The 12,759-nt window shown below is 33.7% G+C and overlaps 1 protein-coding gene across 4 annotated transcripts in view; it reads left to right on the top strand.

Moving 5' to 3' along the window:
* The window catches only part of LOC107227981 (serine/threonine-protein kinase N), a 41,745-nt gene that overhangs the window by 4,970 nt on the left and 24,016 nt on the right, over positions 1-12,759 (top strand). For 3 of the 4 annotated variants that reach the window (XM_046732636.1, XM_046732635.1, XM_046732634.1), the window contains exons 2-3: positions 2,354-2,482; positions 2,867-3,068. In XM_046732636.1, coding sequence (XP_046588592.1) covers positions 2,354-2,482; positions 2,867-3,068 — 331 coding nt within the window. Of the gene's footprint in view, positions 1-2,353; positions 2,483-2,866; positions 3,069-12,759 lie in introns of those variants that run through there. The other variant, XM_046732637.1, reaches the window with a different exon arrangement.

Genomic DNA, 12,759 nt, shown 5'->3' with positions numbered 1-12,759 from the left:
GCAGAAGTTAATTAACCCTTTGATTTTGAGTCACACATTATTGTGCTGAGTCTACTTTTATAACAAGATAGTATTGCAGTGGTTTTGGGGGTCGCTGATTGGGTTTGCCATACTGAATTTTTAAACTCTGATTTCAGATTCATAATCAGCGAATCCAAAAACTCCTGAACAGAATTTTTTTTCTCCGTATTCGATGAGATTTGAAATTTTCGTCCGCCATCTTGAGTTTTTTAAATCCGATCTCAGATTCGTTATCAGCGAGCCCGAAGTCTTATAATTCATGTTAAACACGTACATGCGTAGAGGGGTAACTTTCTCGGAAACGAATCAGACCTTCAATTTTCACGATTTTTTTCAAATAAATTTGTTTCTAACCATAACAATTAACAATATATCGAAATACTTACTCTGAAGTATTGAAAATCTAGTAGTATACTATTAGAGATAGCAAAAGAACCGCAAAGAAATATGTTGAAAAGTTCTCTGAATATACAAAAAAAAATTGATGATAAAATTGATGATAAGAATACTTACCACCTTGACGCAAAGGGTTAATAATTAAATAAACGAAACATTTTATCACCCATAACAAGTGCATGAAAAAACCTAATTATCGACGACTCCGTGTAATCCGAAAAATACGATACGAAATTGTAGTTTTGATTTTTAAAAGGTATTCTGCGGAGGATATTATTTAATATTTACTATATTCATTATCACCGCTTCGAAATTATATAGTTTTAAGAGGATTTCGTCATCGCCGCTACGAACGCGTCACCTTCACGTGCCGGCATCATCAACATCATCATCGTCATCATCATTTTTTCCTCCTCCTTCTTTTCTCGAAGAAGTTTATACGCCGATTATCGGCTCCCATTATAGAGCTTCGCGATTAGACCGACTACACGTAACGCGAAATGTGGGAGCGTGTGCAATTTTTGCAACTACGTGCATTTTATTCTGCTGGTTATAAAAGCATATTGTTGTCATTTTTGTTATTATTATTGCTGTTGTTGTTGGTATTTTTATTTAAACCGCCGCGCACAGCAATGACGGTAAAACTATTTATAATCAATCGGTCTTTATACCCTAATTGACCCGTGCTTATCGGTGGATTCGGATTGATCAAACATCTCATTGATTTAAGTCATGTTTTGCGATTACAAATACATTGAACGTTACTTAATATGCCGAAATGAGAATCCCTGTGTTATCTGAGGTCCCTGATAACAGATAAAACCTTATCTTTTCACCGAATCGCGGGTCGTGCGCGAGTTTCAAAGCTGGGTCGTCTCGGCGGTGCTTCATGGTGTCTCCTGTTATTTTATACCCAACTACCTAACAGTGTTACACGCACCGGCCTCGGCAAAACTCTCGCGGTGAATGTTATTTTTTCGAAAAGTCTCTCGCGCCGCTTTCTTCTTTTTTTTTTCCTTTTTTTTTTCTTTTTATTTTTCTTTCGCGTATTCGTTTTTTTCGCTCCAGAGTGCAGATGTAAATTAATAATAATGATAATATTCCTTAATTTATACACTCTCCGCGTTTTACACCCGAGTGCCTGACTAAGTAGGACACTCGGCGTTATTGGATACTTATTGTAGAGTGACGTCATAAGTAATTCATGTCGTATTCGTTTATTATACGCGCGCAGTCCGTGATATTTATATTCATGTGTAATAATGTTATATATTTACACGGTTTTGGTGTGTTCGGTGATTATTACGATGAGGCAATGTGAGCATCTTGTGAATTAACACTTTTTAAAGTACAATTTTGATAATACAAACTCAACGCTGCAGGTGTGAACGATTTTTTTTTTTTTTTTATGAAATGCCGAGAAGGAAATCCATTTGGTCCGCTTGTTTTAATCCGACAGGTTGCATGGTAGGTTCGCATTTTACGTAAAAAATATCGCGTTGTGATAATTGAATATTATTTACTTTATTCCGTATACCGATTAAATTTCCTGTAATTCGTAAAATTCGTTCGTTTATCCGTGTCGGTGTGTGTGTGTGTGCGTGTATTTAAAAAAATTGAAATATTCACTAATAATTGATTTCTTCCCCATTCTCAATATCTTTTCTTTCGAAAGAATATCATAATTTCAAATAATGTTCGTTAGCAGATGATTCATCGATTTAAAGGAATACGTCTTTTACTGGCATATGGAAATAATTTTTTTCTTTCTTCTTCCACTCACTTCGTTTCAAATAAACTTGTTTATATAATTAACTGCGAGTATTTTCAATTCATGAAATTTTATACATCTTTGCTGCTGTAACTTGAAATTCTTGTGTTGATTGATGGAAATGAAATCTCTGTCTCTTTTGTAATGTGTAATTATATTTCACAGGGTGACTACATCAGCCATCCAGTACTCTTCGAGTTGTCCCACAAATACGGAGTCGGCGGCAGCGACCAAATGCCGCTTCCAGCACGGCTCGATGAACTCCGGGAACACATTCGTAGGGAGATACGAAAAGTAAGAATTTTTTAAACCAACACCGAGCGTTAATAGCGTCTGGAAAATTTCCAAAACCAAATAGGAAAGTTAAATAAATAGAGAATAATCCGCGGGTTGGAAATAACTTGAACGGAAGTGTGGAAGACTAGAGAGCTTTTTTTTTTTTTTTTTTTTTTTTCTTTCCAATCATCCAATACGTATGTTATTGTTGTTAAACCTTCAAAAAAAATTTCACACCCTTATTTCTCTCGGAAGAAATTACAAACCGTACTTCAACTTTTTTCCATTTGTTATTTATTTTCTTACGTATGGTACAATACATTCACCTGCAGGCAAAATATTTTAAATTGTGTACGTAATTTGTTTATTTATTTATTTATTTTTTTTTTCACCGTACCTTAGGAACTGAAAATCAAAGCCGGTGCGGAAAATTTACGATTAGTGGCTACGGATCGAAAGGCTTTAGCGCACGTTGCGACGCTCGTGAAACAGGCGAATAACAAGCTGAGCGAACTTCAAGTCGAACTTCAAGAGCTCGAAAGCCAAATTATTCTGACCCAAGGACAGCCTTCGTCGCCTCAATTAAATCACTGCAATGGTCAAGGTGAGTCGTCAATAAGTTTTAGATGATTTGATTTCTCGTCATTTTTCATGAAATTTAATATTTGAGAGACTGGAACAGGTGCGGAAAAGCTTTGGAGAATAAGCATCTCGTGTTATAAAATTTATATTTACCAAGATTGCGATATTCCGCCTTGCACATCAATCGAGACAACTCCTTCTGATGTTTTTCAAGTTTTTTATTTTGCTAACCGATCTGTCATCTAATTTTTATCGAGTCAATTCGGGTCGCGAAATTGACAGACTGAACAGTAAAAAAAAAAAACAAAGTTTAAGTACCTACAAAGAAAAATTCTAATTTTATGTCCTCTCGTTTCCGCCATTTCAGCTTCAGTTGTATCGATGGTCATGATATGTTTGAGAGCGGTTTTATTTTTACAAAAATAAAAAAAAAAAACAAGCACCAAAAATTGCTGTAAGAATTGAAACTAGTTGGTCGGAAGTCAAAACCGAATAGAAATAAAAGCCTACACGTTAGAAATTCTACAATTTTTCGTGGTGAATTAGTGAATTATAAAAATGAAAAATAAATGTTAGTTTTTACAAAAGAATAGTGGGGCTGCATAATTGAAGTGACAGTTGACAAAAAAAAAAAAAAAAAGCTGCAACTTGTTGCGAATTTAAGACATTTGATAAAAAAAAAAAAAATAGATAGATAAAATCCTTGAGAAATTCGACAATAAGTCAAGAGTTTGGCATCTTTCGAAGAATTCGTATTATTTAAGAGAAGATAAAAATAATTTTCACTCATTGATCCGAGACAGTTGTATAGGTACACGTATACGTATAATATCCGTTTTATCTACTATGTGTTTTTTTTTTCTTTCCTTTTTTTCGTAAACATCCGGCTTATAGGTTGCGTTATTTTTTTTTTTTACGCCTTTGGGCAATTAAAGTGTTCTAATTCGAACATAACTAGAGAATGGATTTTTAAAAAATTTATTTTTATTTTTTCTCCTTCAAACAATCGAATCCAGTTTCTAAACCATCAAACAGCTCTCGATATTTCGCGTGTTTTAACGTCTTTCCGATCACACGATTTTTTGTTTATAAAAGCTCCTCTAATTATATACGTGCATCCGTAAAACTGCAGACGACGCTTATGATCTTTATACACTTACGATTCGTATTCTTTTCAATGTCCTTTTTTTTAGCTAACAATACAATATTGGGGCGATAAAAAGTAGTACGAAACTTTATAGAAAACGAAAATGTAGGCTTTCACATCCATTTTACGTTTACGATATAAAAAACCGAGGTAAATTTTTTCCCTAAGGTTCGGAGTTGATTTCCTGCGGTTAAAAAGTAGTCGGAAAACAGCCATGTTCAAAAATACAAATAGAGGCCAAAAAAAATTGTAAAAATTTTTCTAAAAATACAAAATGAAGGTAAATTTGTCTTCTTTAAAAACGCCGTTTCAAACGTTTGATTATCTTCATTTTTGAAACCGCTATCTTAAATTTTAGTACGGCAAGAAATTTCGACTTGTGTACCGAACTTTCGGCCGGCACTGTATGTACAAATAAATCATTGCCGGCAATAAAAATTTCGCTCGTGTGCATACACGTGATTATAAATATATAGGTATACATATATATGTATATATATGCATACGTATGCATGTATGCGAGAAGTAGTGAAATTAATGTCGCGTTGTCTGATTGCCTTATTAAACTTGTCGGACGGTTTCAACTTTCAACGTTCATGCCAGCGAGAAAAAAGATTCTCTCATGTCGCTGCAGCGGTATGATAATAATAATAATAACAACAACAATAACAACAATTTGAAATAATAATTAGCAGTGATTAGGAACGGGAATTGCAGTTGTATGTTATAAAAAAAAGAGAGAGAAGAACCGCGCTCGTTTGTATCTCAATTATTCTTGTTTTGTGTACAATATTTATACATAGCTCGTACATTGTTGTTGTTGTTATTATGTACGGACCCCCCGTAGACTTAGAATTGCTATTTATACGGGTGCGATTTTCAAACACGTGCAAATTACGATGTGAATAACACCGATTGAAAAATATTATCAAATTCGTAAACATCCGTTATCTACGATTTTTAAAAAGTTTGCTTAATCATCGAATTTCTTCAATTATACCGTAATGAATAATCATAATATGGAGTAAAATAATTGGCATCGTATGTTTTTGAAGAAATTTATTAAAATCAGCGCTGTTTTTGTTGGCTAAAAAAGAATCTGCACGCACGAACGAACAGAGAGCGAGAGAATAACGTTGCTTGTACATTAGTAAAAATAATATGAATGAAATTTGAATGCGTTTCAATCGGGACAATCTCTTGAAACTTGAAAATGAACCGCGCATGCGCGAGTTTTATCGTCAGTTCGTACAGGCTGGCCATCCCGAGTTTTCAGCTGTCAAACTGTTTCCGATTGCGATGTAATTGATACGACATTTCGAGGTTAGAATCTCAAATAATTGAGGCAGCGACTCGGAAAGGTTTGGGAAGCATTTGCTATCGGTTCGGAAAGTTGGTTCTTCAAAGAACGGTCGGAACTTGACGCTTACGCTCTTTGAAAATTCAAACGTACACATTTTGCGTAGGTTGGCCCGCCTGCATCGCGGACAAGAATATCGCTGCTGGAAGATTTCGCCGACCAATGAGATTCAATTATTTGGCGCATGCGCGGTTGATTTTCAAGTCTCAAGAGATTGTCCCGGTTTGTATTCGTGCAGATTTACGCGCAGAGAGCTCACCGAGTGGTTGAATTAAAAGTAAGTGGCTCCTTCGTCCGCCGTTTTCTATTTATATCCACGCCATGTTCTCGCGACGAGAGACGCCCGTGTCACCCCATATTGGACATACCCGTTTCTGAATCCGTATCACCGGCTCGGATGCTGCGTGCAATTCGAATCTCCTTTATTTCTCATCTTCCCCTCTCCTTCTCTTTAGAGACTTTGATTGCGATTTGTCTTCGGGATTAACGGCCACTCGGTCTGCAGGATTTAGACGTTAGCTTCTTCTCGTTACTCGAGTCGCGACGGCAATCTGCAACGACGACGCGATAAAGAAGGACGGAAAAAGAGGCAGAGGGGGAAAGAGAGAAATAGAAAGTGTACATTTGCGGATACGCTTGTTTATTTAAAGAGATCGCTTACACTGTGTATATATTTATATACATACACACACACATGTATATATATATATATATATATATATATATATATATACATACACACACACATGTATATATATATATATATATATATATATATATATATATATATATATATATATATATATATATATATATATATATGTATAAAACTTGAACCTTTCAATTATAATGTCCTAATGTATACTCTCGAGAAATTGTTTGTTGAAATTCAAGGGAATAATTTCGGAGTAACGATCGAGTAAAACAACGTACACATATGTAATATGCATACACAATTTAAGCGAATCGGGTTCAACATTTTTTTTTTTTTGTTCAACCTCCAGAGAAAATTTAATCATTACAAATTCTTGGGAAAATAACAAAAGTTTTTGCCATTTTTATTTCGCAGTCTTTAACCCAAGTTCGTAAAATTTGTCGAAACATATAGTAAAATTTTTACAGTTGATTTTTTATTTATTTTTTTTTTTCTCACGTTTTTCGTTCTGATCATCAATCCTACAATTTCTCAAAGTTTGACGTTGTTTTATCGTTCAGAAAAAAAAAATTTGAAAAACTGTTTATATACGACTTGATCATTTTTCTCTCGCATGATCGAAAATTCTGGATCGATTTATGGTAGCGAGAGTTTTCCGAATCTCAAAATCACGCTACAGTCGTTGGAGAAAAAAGCTTTTTACACTAATTGTACTTATATATATAATATATATATATTACATTTATGCGGTATATCACAACGAGGCGATAAGGCGACTAAACCGGACGTTTCAATAACAGAAAGTCTATTAATATTATCAGTGGTTTACTGGCAAGATAATCGTAACGATTCGCATTTCATTTTCTTCTTGTTTTTCCATTTTCTTATTTAAGAATGTGTAATAATGAGGTCAGTTCGAGGGTCAGTTTTCATTGAATTATATTCTACTGAGCTACAGACTTCCAATCGTATAATCATATAGATTTTACTATCGGTTAGTTACGCGACTACTTCTTTCGATCCGAAATAGTGGAATAACTTGAAATATGAGATTCTGTGCGAAAATTACCGATTCTTTCATCGACATTATTCTGCGTACATACGATTACTAAAAAATCAACGAATTTACTGATTATTTTTTTTTCCCCCGTCTCTCTTGTCGTCACGTCACGTGATACGCAGGGTGAAAAGAACTTCCGATGATTTTATACACCGTTGAATAATTTTCAAAGCAAAACCACAGCGTTGCACACTGATGTTATTTATATATACATATATGTAACATATTTCTCCGCGTCTGTCTATTTTTGTGTTTGGCCATATGCTCCGACCTAAAACTAAACGCATGACTGGTCATAAATGCCGGAAAAGGTGCGACGTCGGTCTCGTATAACAGGAAGATATTCAGATATCGATATACGTACGTACATATGAAAATACGACGGATGAACGAACAAGTTTTTGTTTTTGCTATTGTTATTATTCGTCAGGAATCGTGTATTATCAGCGACATTACGTATATACGATATGCTGCATATTCGTTGTATAAGTATACACAGTTTATTATAGGTGGTCGATTAATTATTTTAATTAATTAGCTATCCCGCGTTTTGCAAATTATCGAACATATAAATGTCGTGTATTATACCGGATCTCGTCACAGGATAAATGATCACGGTCGAAGATTATTATTATATATGGGAGGAGCAATAACCTGTTTCTTCTTTTGCATATAATATTACGGTATTGTGTATTAATTACGTGTAATAAATTTCTAAACTTGTGCTCAAAGCTCGAAGCTGTAAATAGTAAGAAATAAAACGAGAAAGGAGCATAAATATCTTGGCGTTTTTTATGAGTAATTTTATAAATTTATGAGGCGGGGTTGAAATTCCGAATTCGAAAAGTTCCGACAGCGCCAAGTTCCGCATTTTTTTGTTGCGAAACTTTAAAGTAAAAAAATCGAACTGACCAAACGTCGAAGTTTCGAATGATCCGAAACCCGACGCTCAAAGTTCCGAAAGTGCGAAAATGAGAAAATATTTTAATCTGAACTATCGAAACTCCGAATTATCGAAGACTTTCAGTATTTTCAGTTCCGTAAATTTTTGGCTTGCTGAAATTTCACCACTTTGATCTTCTTTTGTTTTGGATTTTCCATATTTTTACGTTCGAAATCCTGGTCATTCCGATTTTCGGTTTTTCTGGTTTTTTTCACCCACTAATTGAGTAAACTACGCTGTGTGAGTATATTTTAACTTACAGAATTTCACTCTGTCGAAAATTTAATTTTCGGAATTTTGTTCCGTTGGAACTTAAATTTTCGAAATCTTGCAACTTTGAGCCGTCGGCTATCCGATCATTCGAAACTTCGTTGTTTCGCAAAAGTTTGATTACTTCACTTCAAGTTTCGCCACCGAATAATTCAGAATTAGGCGCTTTCGAAACTTTTCAAATTCCGGACTTCAATCCCGCTCCTTATTTATACATGTGCCGAATACATTCATTACATATCCGAGAAGATTTCGAAAATCGATTTTCCGTCTATAATTATAATATCACCATTATAACTGACTGAAATTTGCAACGAAAAAGTATTAAATCCTGTACTGTCTAGATATTGTTATAGACGAAATAATATGAAACATTTTCAACGGTACATTCCTAAAATTATGAAAAAAAAAAAAAATGATGCGTCACACATCTTTACACGTGTACGAATAATAAATGAAAATAGAGTAAAAAGCTCTGGATAAAAATCATTCGCGAGATTACTAATGACGGAGATACACTTGCCGGTAATTTTTATTTTTTTTTTATCATTCCATCTTTCTCGCCTTCGTCGATGGAATGCGAACGAATGAATTTCGCGGGCTGTTCGCTTCTCGCTTCGCATTTGAACGAAAACGTGATGAAATACGTACGTACGTGTAAGATTTGATCAGGGTTAAGTTAGGTTAAGTTAGGTTAGGTCCACTATCCTCGGGTCGAGTTGGACCAGACTAGACCAGCCACACAGACAACGGTACTTTGATTCCATACCTCTCGATCATCATCTCAGGTATGAATCGAGGGATTTCCACGAGCAGCTAGAATCCTTCAAATTTCATTGAATCTTTTTTTTTTTTTTTCCTTCAAGTTTACGTGATTGAAAGAAATCTATTGTAATTATATATTTTTTTTAATTACGCCATACGACGTCGTTCATTTGTGGATGGACGGATAATAATCCATTGTGCAATGCAATGATGAGTGCACAGTGTTTGCGTTAGTGTGCGAATCTTTTTTTTTTTTTTTTTACGACGACCTCGGTACGCAAACGTTACTTTACTGCTACACGTGACATAATACACTGCAAAACGTCATTCTATCCGATTGGTGATACGATTGAGCATCAAGAACTCACGTCAATTACGTAATTAATACATATCGCGTGACTAAAGGTAAAAGGGCGCATCCCAATCTATGTGCCCTTTTACCTTTGCAAAAGTAAAAGGGCGTATAATTTTTTTTTTTATTGCCAATCAAGTGGTTGATATATTCTAAGCTTAAAATCAAAAAAAAAAATTCCAAAGGTGAAAGGGCGTATGTCTTTAATTATACGCCCTTTCACCTTTAAGAATTCGAAATTTTGGCAATCTAAAGGTAAAAGGGCGTATAATTTTTTTTTTTGACAGTCAAAATATGAAAAAAAAAAAAAAAAAAGCAAAACTTTCTGTGGTCGTGAGAGCGTACGCCTTTAACTGTACACTTTTTCAAAGTTAAAACCGAAAATATATTCAAAAAACGTTAAAGTACGCGTGATTGTTCTAATGTTTTTTATTTCAAAAATAGTTGTAGAACTTAAAAACATGAAAAATTATTATATAAAATTTATATTGAATATTATTCTTATAGTTAAAAAACTTCCATATTCTAATCCCAAGAATCATTTTTTTATTATTTTTATCATTTTTTTATCCATAAGGAAAAATTTCTTAGGTATAAAAAAAATTTTTTTTTAGTGCATGTTTCGTGAAACTATTTTTCAACATTTAGTATCAAAATGAGAATTTTTCTTTATGCGCCCTTTTACTTTTAAGTATTATTTTTCTAAAAGGTGAAAGGGCGTATGTCTTGAGATACGCCCTTTTAGCATTAGGATGCCAAAAAAATTTTTTTTACAGATATTTGCGTTTCAGACGATTTTGAACCGATTGGCAAAAAAAAATTTTTTTGTACGCCCTTTCAGCATAAATCCCTACTAACATGTAGGGATATGCCCTTTTACCTTTAGGCACGCGATATATTATATATATAAAAAAGTCTATTATGCAAAAGAGAAAAAACAAAATTATCAATTTTACAAAATCGTACTAAATTGAAACTAGATCTGCATGCTGAACAGTATACAATTATTATACATTGTACGTGGTGAATAATAATAAATATCATCGATTGAATATCGTCCTATGTGAGAATTTTTTCTGACTGATAAAAAGGTCTACGTCACAATTATATCGGAAAGGAAACACGTGTTTTGCAAATGATTCACGTTATGAACTCGGGTTGTGTGTATAGTATATTTATTTATATACCTGCTGTAGAGATAATTGTGTAAGGTACGTATTATCGCGTTGATATGTTTTCACGTGTATGGATATACCTGATACACATGATGTATGCATATATACTATACGGTGCGTTCCACGTCAAATTAGCAGCCCACGTAACTCACCCCCATCGATTTTGATCATTTTTTAGTATCATGTTCTTGTCAACCAAAAAGGGTCCCGGCGAATTTTTTCAGACTTTCTTTAACCGCAGGTGAAATTTATTTAAAAAATCGCAAAAACAATTCCCATAGAAAGAAACTGTTAAAAATCTGAAGAAAAAAAAATCACACCGATTCTGTTGGTTTAAGATGTGTTTTTTGAGCGCCACGCGATAATGACATGTCAATACTGAATATTTTTTTTTCCCAAGTTTTTAGCTTTTCTATATCGGTCAAATGAATCTGTCAAAAGAAATCTGACAAATAATTCTCTTCTGCAAAATTTCGATTGTGCATTATGAAAATTTTTTTTTTTTACCAGTAATTTGAAAAAGAAAAAATTGTTTGTTTATCAGAATTTCATCCTCGATATTCATTCGTTATCGCAATTTCGGATTTCTTAAATTGAAAATCATCTTATCATGCAAAATGTTTAAATTCCGAAAAAAAAAAATCTTGCTGGGAAAATTTTTCATCAATTATAAGATTGACTTTCAAATATGTGATACTTACATATCAGATTTGAATTCAACTCTACGAGTCGCAATATAATTGTTTATTTCTCTCTTTTTTCCTTTTTTACTTACAATTAAACTTCCTCTCATACTTGAATAACAATTCGCATATTATGCACAAGAATTCTCGTCGCCGATTTTAAGGGGTCAAGGCGTGGCCGCCCTTGTACGTACAGTATAATAAATGCATCCTCCCGCTGGTGCACTTTCCGTGTCGCGTTGTGATCCAGGTATTACGTCACATCCGCCGACGACCCCTTTCCGTTAATTATTGCGTAGTCCGGACTCTGCTGCTGCTGCTGCAGGCGATTCGAATCAAGTTTCGGACGAATTATCAAAGCCTACAGTTTTATTTAACCTGAAACGATTGTTTATAATTTTTATTATTGTCACCACCATCATTATTAATAATTTTTTTCCCCTGTATCCTGAAGCAGCGATTATTGTACGCATTCGTGGATAAATTTGCCCTCATTTTTCAATATAATTATGCGTTATTATTATAATTGTATGTGAGATTTGATTTACAATTTTTCCTGTCTTTTGTGCAACATTTTTCGTATAATATTATAAAACTACGTATTTACGAAACAAGCTTCGATACGGGGTTGATAAAACCGCTGTTAATTCTATATTGATTCAATTAAGGGGGTATTCTAGTGTAGAAATTTGAAAAAATCGATTTTTTTTATATTTTCAAAGCTTAACCTTTCAAGAATGTGTCCTTAAAAGGACAAGTCAAAATTTCAATTATTTTCAGAGATATAGCTATTTTAGTGACACGTCTTCAATACTGGCTCGGCTGGAACGAATTTTACTCGAAACTTTAAACGCGTTTTTCTCAAAACTACATTTTTCAAAACGGTTGACATGATTTCTCAAGTTCTATTGAACCGATTTACTTGAAATTTGGTGAGAATCTTCTCAATACATGTCTCTATCGCACGAACTATTATTATAACGAAATAATAATTTTTACTATTTTTAAAAAATTCAGAAACGTCCAAAAAAGTAAACAAAAACGTATTATTTTTTCGGACAGCCGTAATTTGGCAAAAAAAAATTTTTTTTCGACTTTTTTTTAGTTAGTACGATAGCTGCATTTATGTAGATTAATAATCTTTTTTTTTTTTTTCTGATTTTGAAAATGCTTGCAATCGTGACAACATTGGCGCGCCATTTTTTTTGTACCCCCCACTTCAACAACTCATAGCACTTTCAATTTTGTATTTTTTGACTTGTTTTTTTTTTTTTTTTGTAATCGTGAAATAATAATAAACGCC

Source organism: Neodiprion lecontei, chromosome 2, assembly GCF_021901455.1.
Source record: "Neodiprion lecontei isolate iyNeoLeco1 chromosome 2, iyNeoLeco1.1, whole genome shotgun sequence".
Taxonomy (NCBI): domain Eukaryota; kingdom Metazoa; phylum Arthropoda; class Insecta; order Hymenoptera; family Diprionidae; genus Neodiprion; species Neodiprion lecontei.
This window is presented reverse-complemented; position numbering and strand designations above follow the sequence as displayed.